This window comes from Adelges cooleyi, unplaced genomic scaffold (genome assembly GCF_023614345.1).
Source record: "Adelges cooleyi isolate 19-005CV unplaced genomic scaffold, UGA_ACOO_1.1 ACOO_flye_CR_arks_rails_tigmint_CR_PRNA_108, whole genome shotgun sequence".
NCBI classification, from domain to species: domain Eukaryota; kingdom Metazoa; phylum Arthropoda; class Insecta; order Hemiptera; family Adelgidae; genus Adelges; species Adelges cooleyi.
The window spans coordinates 14,539,768-14,556,453 of NW_026095761.1; the positions used below are offsets into that span (position 1 = coordinate 14,539,768).

At 33.1% G+C, this 16,686-nt stretch overlaps 2 protein-coding genes across 4 annotated transcripts in view; both read left to right on the forward strand.

Annotated features, from left to right (window-relative positions):
- LOC126847366 (protein draper) overlaps window positions 1–16,490 on the forward strand; it is a 30,295-nt gene extending 13,805 nt beyond the window's left edge. For all 3 annotated transcript variants that reach the window (XM_050587521.1, XM_050587522.1, XM_050587524.1), the window contains exons 2-18: window positions 4,308–4,533; window positions 8,537–8,666; window positions 9,953–10,121; window positions 10,205–10,451; window positions 10,980–11,100; window positions 11,832–11,969; window positions 12,053–12,264; window positions 12,346–12,512; window positions 12,620–12,856; window positions 12,929–13,093; window positions 13,253–13,462; window positions 13,541–13,693; window positions 13,762–13,938; window positions 14,009–14,119; window positions 14,212–14,424; window positions 14,666–14,980; window positions 15,509–16,490. In XM_050587521.1, coding sequence (XP_050443478.1) covers window positions 4,400–4,533; window positions 8,537–8,666; window positions 9,953–10,121; window positions 10,205–10,451; window positions 10,980–11,100; window positions 11,832–11,969; window positions 12,053–12,264; window positions 12,346–12,512; window positions 12,620–12,856; window positions 12,929–13,093; window positions 13,253–13,462; window positions 13,541–13,693; window positions 13,762–13,938; window positions 14,009–14,119; window positions 14,212–14,424; window positions 14,666–14,980; window positions 15,509–15,627 — 3,018 coding nt within the window. In that variant the 5' untranslated portion in view covers window positions 4,308–4,399 and the 3' untranslated portion in view covers window positions 15,628–16,490. The remainder of the gene's footprint in view (window positions 1–4,307; window positions 4,534–8,536; window positions 8,667–9,952; window positions 10,122–10,204; window positions 10,452–10,979; window positions 11,101–11,831; window positions 11,970–12,052; window positions 12,265–12,345; window positions 12,513–12,619; window positions 12,857–12,928; window positions 13,094–13,252; window positions 13,463–13,540; window positions 13,694–13,761; window positions 13,939–14,008; window positions 14,120–14,211; window positions 14,425–14,665; window positions 14,981–15,508) is intronic.
- Window positions 1–16,686, forward strand: part of LOC126847372 (Y+L amino acid transporter 2) — a 234,813-nt gene that overhangs the window by 27,526 nt on the left and 190,601 nt on the right. The gene's annotated exons all lie outside the window — the stretch shown is intronic.

The window sequence follows — 16,686 nt, forward strand, 5'->3', positions numbered from 1 at the left end:
AACTCTCTCTTGGGAAAACAAAGAAAACAATTGATTACATTTTATTACTAATAATAAGGAAAAAACAGTATTGTAATATTATCACTCCTAGTTAAACAATAACAGGTCATTTTTGTTGTTGTAAATAAACCTATGAAACGCGATACACGTATTAGATTTTATTGTCAAATAATTACTATGACACTGGTCAATGTCATTGAAATATAAATTGTAAACTATACAACATTCTTGCAATATTATAGAAATTATGCTATTTTATTGCAATTATGTAATAAAAAATTCAATCCAATTGACCAGCAGACCTTTCAGGACTTCCACTATGGAACCCTGGTAGTCGCACATCGAATATTGCATGAAACTACACAGAGAATAATCGTTACACGTGTAATGAGTACTTCTTTATGTTACACTGTACGGTTTGATGGGTCCATAACCATTTAACCCTGGTACCCGAGAGCCAGCTTGTTTCTCAAACGTTGCTCTTTTTACAGTCTTATAAAATAAAAAGATATAGTGACAATTTTTCATACATTTTTTGGTTACATACATATTTTTTAATTAATTGTATCCTTTATTGGTTCTCACCAATTTTATCCACACAGAAAATTATTATTTTATTGCGGTAAATGTGTCACTTATCGCTTGTCATTAAAATTGTATACATTTTTCTCGTTATTTTATACTTTTTCTTAAATTTGTTTTTCAAATAAATCCTTTGTTGTGTGTGTAGAATAAATTTTAATGGTTCACAATAAGCGCTTGGAACAAAGTAGAAATTTGTTATTCTTTTACTTTTATTTATTACTTATATAATTTATAAATATGAATAAGACAAATATTCTTTTTTAATAACTTTCCTAATATAAAAAAAACAAACTTTAAAATTTAATATTATTAAATGATTAATTAACTGCAGTATTCTATTTAAAATGCCGAGTTTAACTATAGTTTTATTGTTTTTTTAAGTTGTCGTAGTAATAAAGTTAAGTTTGTGTGCTTATTAAACAAAACGTCTTGTTTAAATGACTTTAAATAAAGATTAAGAAAATAATATTACGTATTAAAAATAATCAACATTTTGTTAATAATATTTACATTGGGGAAAAAAATAACAGATAAACGAATAAAAGAGATTAAGAGGGGTACAATATATATGGGAAACAAATGACCGATCTTTTAGTTATTTTTTTCAGTTTGTAAAAATTGAATAAAGTACGTTTTCGTTTGTGCTTTGTCAGAGTGTACACTCACCAGCAAAACTACCTGAGAGAACGTGATACCTACATTTAGGGATACTCGACTACCAGGGTCTCATAACCTTGGGCGCGCCTCTTGTGTGTATTTTCTGTACTTGGCCACATTTCTCACATACTATTATTTTGCTTCTCTGCCATGCGTTCAAGTTCGTGTAAGTAATCTCAGGTGTGAAATTGCTTAAGATACAAAAATCGTATCCGTTTATCATAACAATTTTTTTTTCTAATTAGTTATAGTTGTTTTTATTTGATTTTATCGAATCTGTTTCGATTTCAGTTCATAACCATCCGTTGGTAATTTATCTTTGATAGTAAAAAAAAACATGTTCGGTATGTAATATACCGTTAGCGGAATTCCATTGTAACAACAAGAATATTATTATTATAATAATATTGAACACAACCTTCAATCCGTGTAAGCCTCGATGTAATAAATGATAATTTCATACTTAATAGTTTCTCGTTGATTGTTAACCGTAACTTAAAATATTAATTATTTTCTTAGATTCGCGGTTTACGTTCTTGAACCATATCTGCTCAGTATTCCAACATACGCATAACAGTTGTATTTTCAATAGAAATCAAAATAATTTACCTATTGTTATACAAAAAGATTAGCTCATACGATTATTCACGTTTGTATTTTATCCATTTAACGCACGGGTTCGGATAGATTTTGTATTTGATATAGATTTGGGTTACAGCCAGTTGTCTGCCCTACTGACTGCTGTCATAGATACTATCCTGTCCAGTGTTCTTGTTAAATATGTAGAATTTGTAGTTAAAACGTCAAAATATGGTCAACAAAATAATGTATGAAATGTTTAAGTGCTAAAACGTATGATTTTTGTTAGGTCTTAGGTATGACTTAAATATATATAAGTCAGTTTTCGGAACTAATCTTAAAGTATATCATATAATTGTATATATTAGTTTTTACAATATTCTTCAGGTATTATTTCTTTGAGCTAAAGCAATAACATAAGTAGGGTACCTATAGTTTAAATAGCAAACGACCTGTGGTCTTACCTGTGCTGAACAATTATTTAGGTGTGGAGTGGTATTTATGTTTTTAAATTCTTTCCATGTTTCTTATGTCGAAAAATATATTTATTATATAATATTATTTAACCTAGTATTAGGGAGGCCAAAATCTGATAATAACTGGTTCCTTTTTTGGTCACTTTAATTTAAACACTAAACCAATAATAAAATACTCATGATTCAATAATTTAAAAGATATATATAAAAAATGTATACTAATATAAACAAGTAAGTCCAAAATCGTTGTTTTCAAGAATAAGCGTTTGAACTTTTCACAGAATTTTCCTAGACGGGATAAATGTTTTATTTCTCGTCATACGCTATCATTTCCTTTATAAAAACATATTCTAATAATTTATTTATATTTATAAAAAAATATGTAACAAAGTACAAAGTTCACGTCAAGCAATACATGTTTTTAACATTATACCTTCGATATTTTTTAATTGCCACTACAATATTTTTATCTCTAATTTTTAAATTTATATGAAATATAAAATGCATTTTTTTATCTTAAGTAAAACGGTACACCATTTTCTTATCTTGGTTTTATAGTAGCTATTTATTTTCATGAGGTATAAATTATGAAAAATCGATATCGCTTATTTGACTTAAAAAGGTGATAAATTCAATGCGTCAAGAAGCCTAAACGTGCTGTTTTTTCTATGACAGTAAGGTTTGTGTACATATGTGTTTTATCGTAGTTAAAGTTGTAGTTGTAAAACACAATATGGTCCTATCAGCATCGTCACGATTATGATTTGAGTCCAAACGATCACGAGCACTCAGGATTTTCTTTTTGAGCTATTATTAGCTTATCTAGTTTGGTGGAAAACAAAAGCATATAAACGAATTCGTTGACAATCTAAATTTCGTAGACGATGACGTCCATGAAGACAAAATCGTTTGTAGATTATCTTCTAATCTACAATTATTTTATTTATGAGTACATATTTTGCGCTAAATCTGCTCAGTTTCCAAATTAAGTGTAACTCCGCTGGTACATATTTTGCCTATTTTAATTGCTGTAAAATATTTAAATATTGATGTTTACATACTTTATTTTGTATAAAATATTTAACCACAGATACTTTCTTTATCCATATTTTTCAGTAAATCTTAAATTATATTTTCGATTATTCATTGATAATTACACGCACTATATAAAACAAAATATCAAACAATTAATCTTCGCCGAGTTTACTTTTTTTTGTTTCTCTGCAAATGGTTATAACAAAACAGTTGTATTTACCACACTGGTCATCAGATCTGTATCTGTTTATTGTAAACCATCTAAAGGGAAAACAATTTTTGTGCGTGTCTGATGTGCTAAAAAAAAAAAATCATGGGATTCACTTTCGCAAGCGGATCTCAAACCTCTCCCAGATAGGTCACAGTGTGCGGCACGAAGACTCGGATTTGTTTTACTCGTCGACTCGAATCAAGCTATGGTTTAAGAGCAGCTATGGTTGTTACACAACAAGAGAGATGTGAACCTACCGATGATTATTGTAGTGTTAGGTATATATTGTAACAACGCATGTTATACAAGCGTCTATGCGATGCAACCCGTTGGCCTGGCTAAGCAACCACTGATAAACGGTCGTGTGGTAACTAAAAATATGTCAACAAGATGTGTCTTTCCCTTGTTGCTGTTTGTTTTAATGGACATTTCTCACCTTATGTATACCTCATATATAATAGCAGCCCGTTGAACCTGTTCAGAATTCACAGAGAGATGTACCTTGTTATTACAAAAATAAACAAACATTAAAATTACCGTTTTTCTGTTCAATAAAAAATACATTTTTATAATATTACCTAAAATGCATTATAATCTACAATTATTGCCGGTTAGTCGTGATCAACGGTTTACCTAATATTATATAATAGGAACAACAATAATAATAATTGGTAGTATTATTAATATAATATAACTATGTATCATATTGTCGAGTATTTCAACAATAATAATAAATTATATATTGTTTTTATTTTATTTTATAGACTTGTCTGTCAAAACAACATCGGGATAAATATCACCATGTAAACGGTGTATTGTAACTCTTTGGGCACGAACAAACAGCCTACGCCAAAACATGGTTCGTCGATGTGTTGGTGGTGACTTGACAGTTTACGCTGTTGCGTTGCTGTTGGTCTTCCAACTGCACTGCACTTCTGTCAGGTCTGAAACCCAGTTGAAAGGATCCAACGTTTGCACTAGACTAGAAAGGTAAGCTTTATGAGCAATACATTTACCATAAAATACCAGTTGAGTGTTAACAATTTATTATTAACATCACAACACTTATCGAGTTGGAGGGAAACAAATTATTTGTCTAGATGAATTCAATATTGTATTTACTAACTATTAAAATGATTTTGTTATAATAGAATTAGTAGTCATTATCGATACATTTTATGTTACAATATAAGTAACCAATTGAATCGATGTAAAACTCTAACAGAATATATTAAACCAAAATAGACATTATTAACGTGTAAACATATGAACGTTATCAATATGTTTACACTATTATTTATGAAGGCGTATCGTATGGGCAATTTTTTACTAAAAATTAACATTAGGCTGAAATTTGTAAACTCATATATCAACACAAAAAAGAGATGTCTATATATTTTGTTATTTCATTTTTTTTTTTACTTTTTATATATTATTCCGGCCTTATTTTTGTACAAAAACATATGTTTCTACTTTGAACAGTACGTTCCAAAAAAAAAACAAGACAGCTAAGAACAAAACGCTTAACGAGTATCTGTGTTTGTTGGCACTTAAAAATATTAGACAATATGCATAATATAAAATTATAATTTTAGTAAAATATATTGAAAACGTATAAATATGTTGGTATGTATTAGAAATTAATTGCTATTTAAGTTTGTATATAGAATTAGAGTTTACTATTTGTCAATAATTATTTTTTTGTGTTGAAATAATGTATTAAACATTGAAGCTTAAAATATTATAATTCTATTTTATAGTTTGAAAACAACTAACAATTACTTGTTTCGTTCTTTGAGAGTTATTGTTTGCGACAATATTATACGAGTACATATCATGTTTTTTTCTTAAGTGTCTGGGAACGATAAGCAAATTTCCCTTATTATTGTTCTAATCCGTTACGTTTGCGAACAACAGTTAACGGGTTTTTTGAAGTAGTTATTGTTTTGTTTTATTTAACTTTTAGTTTTTTTATTTAAAAACCCCTCAAAGTAGTGTATGAGGTAATCTGTTTCTATATTATCTTCTAGTGAGTGACTTATAGGCCGTTTTTGTATTGTCTAACTATACTTTGTTATTAAGCCAAACAGCTGGTGAGAACTATCAATTATTATTACAGCCTATTATATATGAATATATTTAATCAACATAATATTTACAACGTAAAAAAAACAGTAGTATATCTAATAAATAATATATGAATAATAATTATTTTATGATAAATACTACAAAGGTTTTTTTTTTACGTTGTATATTATGTTGATTGGTAAATTGTTACCCACGTATTTCCCGGGTTTCGGGGTTGAATGGCTTTTATCAACCGGAAATGTCTGAATTTTGTTATCTAGTTAATTCGTTATAACTATAGATCACAACACAGTTGATTTTATTTTATTAAAATAATCCGAGAGCTTAAGACCCGAGTGTAGGTCTTATACGGTCTTCTATGTGTACAATATACAGTTTAAAATTCAGTTCATACGGTTTAATATGTTGGTGTATCTATTTCATTTGGTAATCCAATTAGGTTAGGTTACTACTGAAATAAAGCTCTAACGTTTATACTAAAAGTTAAAAATTAATATTTAGGAGACAATTTTCTGATTTATCTTAAAGTTTTAGTTCAATTTGATTGTAATAACAAGCCGATTTCGGCATTATCTAACAAACAGCTATTACTTACTGTGCCATATTAGCTAAAAAACCTTCGAATTATCATTTTTTTTAAAATAAGTTTGTGAATAACGAATTATACAACAATAAAAAATCGTTATCACCTATTTCATCATGTTATTTAAGTCTGCAAATAATTATTAGTTGACAGTTGTAAACATTTATATTTATGTACACGCGATTTTATCACCATATTACACGGAAAATCAAACCGTTAAAATAGGGACACAGCAAAATGTTTAGTTGGAATAATTGAAAAAATAATTAGGCCAATCAAATGTATCAAATGTCTAAATATTTTGTTGGTCGAAATATCTAGTTATTCCAACTACAAATTCACTGTGGATATGTATTAATCATAATTACTTTAGCTGAACCAACTATAAATTTTTTCCGAGTATGTAATACGTTATAAATGCAATGAATATAATAATTCTTAATTAGTTCCCACGAATTATCAATAACAGGCATGTTGGAATATACTCAGAGTTAGTGACGTAATAGATTATTATTATAGCAATAATTATTATACAAAAAAATTATATCTCATAGAATTATACAGTAATAAAAAAATAACAGGAGTTCTCACTAAAAAATACAATATAACTCAGTAGCGTAAACGATATTGCAAAAACCACTAGTATATATATTGGGTTGTTGCATGTACTAGGTTTCATTTTGTATCTACTTAACCCCCCTATATAACTTGTGATTCTTTCAAAACAAAAAATAACCTCATGAAGGTTAGGTTATAATTAGGCTTTTGCTTAATGAATTAAATGTAAAAGGATTAATTAGCGCACTTTTCTAAATGTTTATCGTATTTAACATTTGTACTTTATATAAAGTTAAAAGTGGATAATTTCAAATACATAGGAGTGGACATCAACAAAGACGCAAATAGCCACGAGGAAATAAAACTTATATTAGCAGCGGCAAACAGATGCTATTTTGTATTGGTGCCTCTATTTAAATCAAAGATTCTATCATGGAAGACAAAAATAACGTTGTACAAAGTTCTAGTGAGACCGGTAGCACTATATGCTTGTGGCGCATGGTCAACAACAAAGACAGTTGAAAATAAACTAGCTACTTTTGAACGAAAGGTCCTTAAAAGGATATTTGGTTCAAAAAGAAACGGTCAAGGGGATTTCGAATTAAGAACAAACCGAGAAATAGAAGAACTGTATGGCGAAACAAACATAATTGGAGTCCTTAAGAGCAGTAGGCTATGATGGGCTGGACATGTGTGGAGGTCAGAAGGTTCCATTGGGTTGGCCACAAGATGGAAACCAGACACAATAAGACCTAGAGAAAGGCCCAGGCAGCGATGGAGAGATAGGATCGCCAAAGATACATCGAGTTTGGGAGTGAATAACGGACAAGAACTAGCTCATGATAGGGATAGGTGGAGGCAATTGGTTATTGCGGCAATGGGCCTGAATTGCCCGTAAAAGCCATAAATAAAAATAAAAATAAAATATACTTATATATTTGTTAAAAAGAATACTGAAAACAAAAATAATTTTAAAATTGTCGAGAAAAATTTGTTTTACAAGTGTTAAAATTTGAAAGAAATTGAAAAAAAGCTAACATGTTTTAAAGAAAGCCGTTACGCGCAAAACAATGGATAATTAGCATGTTTTAAGAAAATAATTTTTTTTAAAGTTATGAAAATAGTATACATTTAATGAGCTATGTTTAGCAATATTTTAACCGTGAGAAATGTGTGCAAATTATCATTATACAGTGAGTGTGACACTTACTGTACATATAGCTTATCTTGAAAGCATATTATTTCAACGATATTGAGTCCTTTATGTTTTACCTGCTAAAACGACCTAAATAGCCTAACATCAACCAGTTTTCAAACCAAGCGTCACTTAAATATCTTAATAAACGCGTTAAAATGTATAAACCAGTATTTTTTTTTTATGAATATTTTTATTATTCCTTTAGCTAAACAAGTTTTAAAATTAATTAATTCAATTTTACCCATCATATTTTTTTGTAGTATGTATTTTCGAGAGAAATGATCTTGCATAGAAATTGAAAAAAGTTTTTTTTTTACCGCCTAATTATTTGTATTATATTGTTGTACGTTTTCTCAATTTAATTACTGAGATTCTATTTATGGTGCTACTCACGTCCAGGAAATACAATGTCTGTCGTTTGTAAATAGTTTGTTTTAATGAGTATTCTTACCTAAATTTTCTTTTTGTATTATTCGAAACGTTATGTCAAAAATGAAAAACTATTTGTCTTTGTATACAACTCGTAATATATTATTGTAAGATTATAATGTGTTGTTTTTTTTCAGTTACAATGTCACAGTTATGGTTAACGAACTGAAACCGTATCAAGTACGAGAATCGTATTTTTGTTTGACCGACTTCAAGTTGAAATGTTCCAGATACAGGATTGTTATGAAGAATGTCGTCTCGGAAAAGGTAAGAAATGCAACTTATTAGTTATTTAAAAAAATGTTAAAAATGGGAACGTTTTAAACCATTTTAATATTTTAAACGTCAACTATATGTCGCACCGCTAATCCTTAATAAAGTCGTTGGGCGAACGGCAAATTAGTAAAACTGCGTTTTAGTTTCCTACAGCGAGGCTGATATAGTAAGATATATTTTTAACTCCAGTTAATTTTTGGCGAACTGACCAAGTTGGCCGTTTAATAGCCAAAAAACGTTACAGGGAATAAAATAACAACATTCTTATAAATAATAATACAAGTACTATAACACGTCGTTGTAAAAAAATCGAATCAAAGCTAAGAAGTCACAATAAAATATATGACCATTCACATAATATTGCAATCGTCATAATAGAATAAACAATAATATTTAACTCATTGAAATCAGAGTTGAGCAAAATTTTATTAAATAACGAATGACAATAGCTACAACAAATCGAATAAAGTATTTATTGAAATAAAAAGATAGAATTGTATTCGAATATAAAGAAAAGATAGTTAAAATACAAATACTGTTATTCTTAACTATGACTACAATGTGCATCTCGAGCCCATTTTCATTTATTTAATTCCTATTTACAGCTATATTAAAATTCACATTAATACATTTTAGATCCGGTATTTATTAACGTACGTCATAATCCTAATTTTAGGCAAAAACGATTGTGTTTAATAGTTTTATGTAATTACAGTTGGAACGATAATTAGTTTGTCAGCACAATAATTAGGATTATTTATCGTTAGTTACATTTATATCTGACTAACGCAGCGTCCTTGACAAGTGTCAACGTTTTTAACTTTTTTTTTTCTTTACCTCAACTTATAAGACATTTTTGTCTATAGTTTTACATAAGCGTAAAGCGAGATAACATCTGCTGTTCTGGTGGCGTTTTTAATGGCTTGAGTATTTTTAGCACCTAACGTGGTAACAGTCCATAATCTTGTTTAGCGAGCTATGTCTGCTTTCTTTTAATGTTTCATTTATTTGTCGAGCGAATCGAACGAAACGAATTAATAGAATATACTTAATTCATTATATATAATAATGTACAATTAAATCGCATAATTATTCCAGTTGGATTCGGTTTAATTATTTTATTCATAGATAATGTAAAACGCGTTTATTAACTGGTCTGTGTGGTTATAGTCATATTTTAAACTAGAGCCCGTTACGCTAATTAAACGTTTATAAGTGCAAATACAATCTATTATAGTTTATAATATGCTATAACGATGTGAATTGGGAAATTTTAGATTTTGGAAAAAAAACAACCAATTGAAGAATGTTGCGATGGCTTCACTGTTTCTTCGAACGGCACACATTGCATTCCCGTTTGCCAGTATCCCTGCGACCACGGCACGTGTATTTTCCCCAACATATGCAAATGCGATGACAACTATGGCGGGCCCTACTGTAATAAAAGTAAGACACCTTAAACCGTAACAATATATTTGATTATTACTTAATAACGTCTTTAACGGGTTTTTTTTTTTAATTTTTGACAGCGTGTCCAGCGGGTAAATTCGGCGAGTTTTGCACTGAGAATTGTCAATGTGAAAACGGATCTCCGTGTGACCCGTACGACGGACACTGCAAATGTCCAGCTGGATGGATTGGAAGGGACTGTTCGGTCAAATGTCCGCCACACAACTTTGGTGTAGACTGTGCCGAGGAATGTCCCTGCAAGAACGGTGCCATTTGCCATCACGTGACTGGAAAATGTGATTGTCCGCCCGGATTCAGAGGTCCACTGTAAGTGTATGATGTATGACCCTTGGCCAGAGTCGAATCAGACTCCTTCTCTAAAATGGCGATAATTAGGAAATTACAGTGTTTCCTCGAAGATGGTTTTCAAATGTAAACGTTTTTAGAGTCAAACAACCTAGACCTCGTCATCGAATCTTTATTTAGCCAAATGTGCATTGACTCGGCTTAACGAGTGGTTGAAATTTGGAAACCAGAATTTTTAATTAATCACGTGAAGTAGTTTTCCGCTAAATAAAGTCGCGTTCAAGAATGATGTTCATATATTGTATGAACTATGGGCGATATAATGTTTCTCTTTACTACCGGGCTACCCAAAAAATCTGAAATTATTTCTGTTGGGAAAATATAATTTTATCAAATCAACATATCAACTCTCCTCAACTCTCTCCGCGACTTTTCATACCATTTCCAGACCTCTATAATCCATACTGTAGGAACTATAGGCGATAAAGTGTGTTTCTTGACTACGCCAAAAATCTGTCGAATACATTTTAAACGACTGTTTTGTTTCAGATGCGACCAAAGGTGTCCGTCCGGTCGACACGGGGACGAATGCCAGAGCGAGTGCAAATGCCAAAACGGTGGCATCTGTGACCATCAGACAGGACAATGTGTATGTTCTTCTGGATGGACGGTAAGCTAAGTGATCAATGGAACCGCCTAATAATTTTGGCCAGATTTATTGGATTTACTTATATAATATTATTATCGATGGCGCCCTTGAGAGCGTTGAAAAACTACCGAAGCCCACGTTTTTTGTATCCGTTTAAATCGGGCTTTGGCTGTCGCAGATTGTGAAATACAATCAGACCGGAATAAAACGCGTAGTTGTTTGACTGTGTCAAATAGACAAAAGACCGGTAGATTATATCGTTTCGGCCGACGGTATTGCCAATATTGATTCAAGACTGGCAGTGCGGGAAATCAATTATTTAAATCATAAATCACCGCAAATGTATTGTGTTCGTAACGAACGGAGTTAAATAATAATTACTCGGCGTGTATTTTCAGACAAATTATTCAACTATTAGATCTTGTACTTTCTTAGTTATTATTTTATTTCCTGGACTAGATTTAGTAACAATCAATTTGTTCGATACTCTTATTCAAACTTTTGGAATGATCTATCTTCGGTGATAAGTATCAACTGTTACTATGTGGAGATTACTCGAGATATGTATCGTGTCGTTTATGCTCTTTCCAACTTGTTTAGCTTAAAAGCAAAATAAGAACCGCCTTTTCGGGAAGTAACCTATTACTTGACATTTAGCGATATCAAACCTCTGGCTGCAGTGTGCGGATTACATCCGCATAGTAATTCCCGGTTTGCCATTGAAACTCTAATGTCGTGCTTGACTTTTTTAGGGTTTAGTGTGTGGAGAAAAATGCGAATCCGGTCGATGGGGAGTGAATTGCAGCAAGTCTTGTGACTGTTTCAACGAAGGCGCTTGTCATCACATTACCGGACAGTGTCAGTGTCTGCCCGGATACTACGGCGAAAAGGTAATTGTTGGCAGTCAATCGCGCGACGGGGTACAGTTCAAAAACCGCTTTACCGAATTTGTGTTTGTATTTCGCTCGTTTAGTGCAAAGACATATGCCCCGAAGGACTGTACGGCCGGGATTGCAAGCAGGAATGCAACTGCAAAGGAAACTCTATGTGCGACCCAAAGACCGGCAAGTGTATTTGCGACAGAGGCTGGATGGGAGAAAACTGCTTGCAGAGAACTTGCCCGGACGGTTTGTACGGTGAAAGGTGTGATAAAACGTGCGAATGCGTTACCGAAAACACCAACGTGTAAGTGATGGCAGCGATGCGAATTTAACCGGTTGATTTCGATGAGGTCACGGTAATAAAGAAATGCTATTTTTCTTTCAGATGTCACCCGTGGACCGGCGTTTGTGAATGCGCTGCCGGCTGGGATGGTCCGACTTGCTCGAGGACATGTCCTTTGTACACTTTTGGCGAGGGGTGTCGCAGGAAGTGCACGTGCAACAACAACGCCCAGTGTCTGCCTAATAACGGAACTTGTGTGTGTGGACCAGGTACGGTTATTTTTTAAGTATTCGAAAATCGGACAACAGCTCGCGTAGTAATTTGTGTCACAACACTCGAGTCTTGTACTTAAATGTATTTACTACGTTGTTAACAGGTTACAAAGGTGCCACTTGTAACATTACCTGTGCCGAAGGTATGTACGGAGAGAATTGCTCCAGCGAGTGCAAGTGCAACAACAATGCCAAGTGTTCGCCGGAGACAGGTATGTGCATTTGTCCGGCCGGATGGAGGGGACAGCAGTGTGACTTGCCCTGCGAGAAGTCATACTTCGGAGAGAACTGCAAAAACGAATGCCAGTGCAAGAACGATGCTGCGTGCAGTCCAGTTGACGGTAAATCACTTTTGTTCGCTCTTGACGACTCGCATGGTAATTGTAATTGTTGTTGTTTGATTTGTAATTTAGGTTCTTGCACGTGTCAACCGGGATACTACGGTGACAAGTGCGATATGATGTGCAAGTCGCACACTTACGGCAGGGATTGCAAGGAAAATTGCGAATGTGATTGGCCAAACACGGAATCTTGTAATCCGGTAACTGGCGAGTGTAAATGCAAAGAAGGCTGGAACGGTAAGTCGTCGATGACTTTCCACGATGTCAAATTACTTCTTGTCGGTCGTTCGACTACCGCGAATGCAACTAATCGATTTGATTTGCTATTGTTTTTATAATTAACGTTTGAGGTTTAATCAGAGTGTGCTTACTAACTCAACACGATACAATGCGCAGGTGTGAAATGCGAGACGCTATGTCCTCGTGGTCTATTTGGCGACGAATGCCAGACCGAATGCGAATGCCTCAACGACAGTTCTTGCGATCAAAACAACGGCCGTTGCACGTGTTCTCGCGGTTGGGAAGGGGTCAAGTGCGATTTACCCTGTAGACCGGGATCATATGGCTTCGGATGTAAAGAAAAATGCCCGGAAAGACAGCGTGAAGGTAAAAACAATTACAGCCAATACGGTTTGAGATTTCGGCGTGGGTTTTTTTTTTTATTGTTGTGTGTTTATCGTTTAGACTATCTAGCCTGTGACCACGTGACCGGTGAATTCAAGTGCCGGCCGGGTTACATAGGGCCAATATGTCAACACGCTTGTCCCACTAAAACATACGGCCAAGACTGTACGAAGTCGTGCAATTGTGAGTTCGGCGATTGTCATCATGTCACCGGTAAGGGAAAAGTCAAAGCTTTTAATTGTTTGAAATTATTAACACACTACGATCCTAATGATCTATAGGTGTATGTCATTGCTTCCCCGGTTGGAGGGGTTCCAATTGTACTAGCATTTGTCCAGAAGGCACGTACGGTATTAATTGTGGTCTTAAATGCAAATGCCAAAACGGTGCTACATGCCGAGCCATCGATGGCGCTTGTCACTGCAAACCTGGATTTACCGGACCCGCGTGTTCAGAAAGTACGGTGATTTTTTGTTGTACAATATGAAGCTGTTGTAATAATTATCTAACCTAATTCTCATTTCACAGTTTGCCCCGACCAATACTATGGCGACCATTGCATGAAGATTTGCAACTGCCCCAGCGACAAGTTCATATGCCACGCGGTGGACGGATGTGTATGCCGACAGGGGTACACAGGTAACAAGTCTTGAAACAAATGTCTTAACTGCTCCATACCTGGTGTCCACAGTTAAAATACTAATCGGATATGTGAATTTATTATATTTTAGGTGAAAATTGTGACGAACCTGTGAAGGCTCGCATAGTAGGTCCGTCTGAAACGGAAAAGAGCTCAACCGGAGCGTTTGCCGGAATGTTTGTCGCGATTTTGCTGTTGGCAATTATTATCATGCTGTTCCTTTATTACCGCAAACGAGTGGCCACGCTCAAGACTGTCATTGCGCACGTCCAATACGGCGCAGATCCTCATAGTATAAATCCTGGTAAGTATTTGGATACAGAGGTGAAAAAAGAGGTGACCACAAAGCATTTGGGAGTGGGCCAGTAGAAAGCTAATTCGTGCAGAGGAATTTAAAGGTAAAGGTAGTCCGGAGAAGAAGAGGTGTGTGTAAGAAATAAGTCATGTAGATGGTGTCGGAAAGTAAGGGCTTAGCTAATTGGTAGGGTGAAGAAGATCATATTTTAGGTGACGATGGTTTTTATGTTTTATTCAACCATTCGCAGATCGATTCCACTTCGACAATCCCGTGTATTCGTTTGGGGCCACCAGTTCTTCGGTGGGCACTGTCGACGAACATCTGTCGTTGAACAACTGCCAGATCAGAAACAATTTCACTAAGCCCAACAATTTGGGCAACGCCGGTTGTTCTTCTACCATGAACGACGACAGCGACAGTTACGGTGCACCATCCACTAGCACGGCCATTTCAAAAAACAGAGAGGCCGACCTAAACAATCCCAACATCTATAACAGCCTAGACGATTTGAAATCCGAGAACTTGTACGACGAGATCGACGATAAGAAATTAGCGGCTGCCGGTAAGAAATATAACAGTATTTTATATTGTATGCATAACATATGAATAATAGCAGCCGTGTGAATTTTGGCTTTTGTCAATACATTTATATACCCAAAATTAGGCGGCGAGCACTTAACAAAAAATATATATTTATATAACCTATGTGTATTTAAGAAAAACATGATTTGATAACAATCCGGTCTTTTAAGAGCTAATGGTATTAAAAAGTACTAGAGCTATAACTTGCATAAAACAAAGGAAAAGTTCTCAGATAAAAGTATTATTTGTGTAAAACTTATCTTTTGTTAAAAATGTTACCAAAAGCTATCATAATAGCTAGAAGAAGAAAAGATGGGAGAGGGAGTGCAGAAAAGGAGAAACTGGATTGTTTATGGATTTTGTTTTTTTTTTTTTTGCCAACTTTACCTAAAGAACGGTACACTTTATTTTGTGAAACGTTTTTTGTTAACTGTTCGAGTACAACTGATATTAATCGTTTTTGGTTTCTAAAATTTATGTTGTTTTTTTTTTACCCAACTCGTTTCAGAACAAGAATATGACCATTTGGATTACCAGCGACCCAACGGCACATGGAAGCCACATTACCAAAGAATGTCGACCAGCCTAAAGGCGGACAGCAAGAAAAATATCAACAGCGAACCTTGAATTTTTCGAATCTGTTAATCCAAGGGACTCATCAAATTATAAATCTTTGTCATTTCCAGGGTTAAACATTATGGTCATGCGTTGTTTGTGATTGTAATGTTAAAGCAATTTTTTATATTTTATTTTTATAAGCAATTTTTAATCTCAAACGGTTTGCGTTATTTTTGCTCTATAAAATGGATCATTAATCATTGTATTATTATAGAGAAGCACTGTGATACTCTTTACTAGTACTGTATTAACTATAAACGATTCCAAAAAAAAAAAAAAAATGTCTTAACGAATTCTCAAACCGTGTAACGACTGAAAATTTTTAATGAAAAACAAAATGTAGTTAATATTAGTTTTTAGTAGAAATGACATTACTTTTTATACTACTTTTTTTTTTAAAACCCATCGTTTGTACGTCTATTAAATTAGTATGTCGTTTTTAATGATTTGATATCAATATTTATTATTAATTTTAATGTACATTTAACTTAAAAAAAACGTCTTCTATAAGATTTAGATATAAGTGTAATTATATTATTCTTCTTGATCTATGCACTACGAGTGCAACAGTTTACTGTATACGTTTTTCCTTTTTGACTACTTCAAATATTCTAAAAATCCAATTTTGTATGATTATTATATCATCGTTTCTTTTTTTTAAAGGCAAGTGATTATTATTCATATCAATATAAAATACGTTTGTACATTTTGATTTGATATTATATTTTGTATTAATTTTTATTTATTTTATTTATACAGTAATTATTTACCATTTTCCTGTGTACTATGTACAAACATTTATTATATATTATGATAGTTAAAAATATATTATTTAATAAACGATCGTTTAATCCATTTTATGGACATTTTAAGCACTTATTGTCACTTTACTTGCCTTAAGAAATTAATTGTTAAATAAGATACAGTTTTATGTTAATGATGGTAACCGTAATAAGCTCAAACATGGAATTTGTGTTTAAAAAAAAAAATATTAGGGTAGTAAGTCGAAATTTGAAAATGTACTCTGGCCCATCGCGTGGGTAAACATTATAACAATTTCTCTTAAGT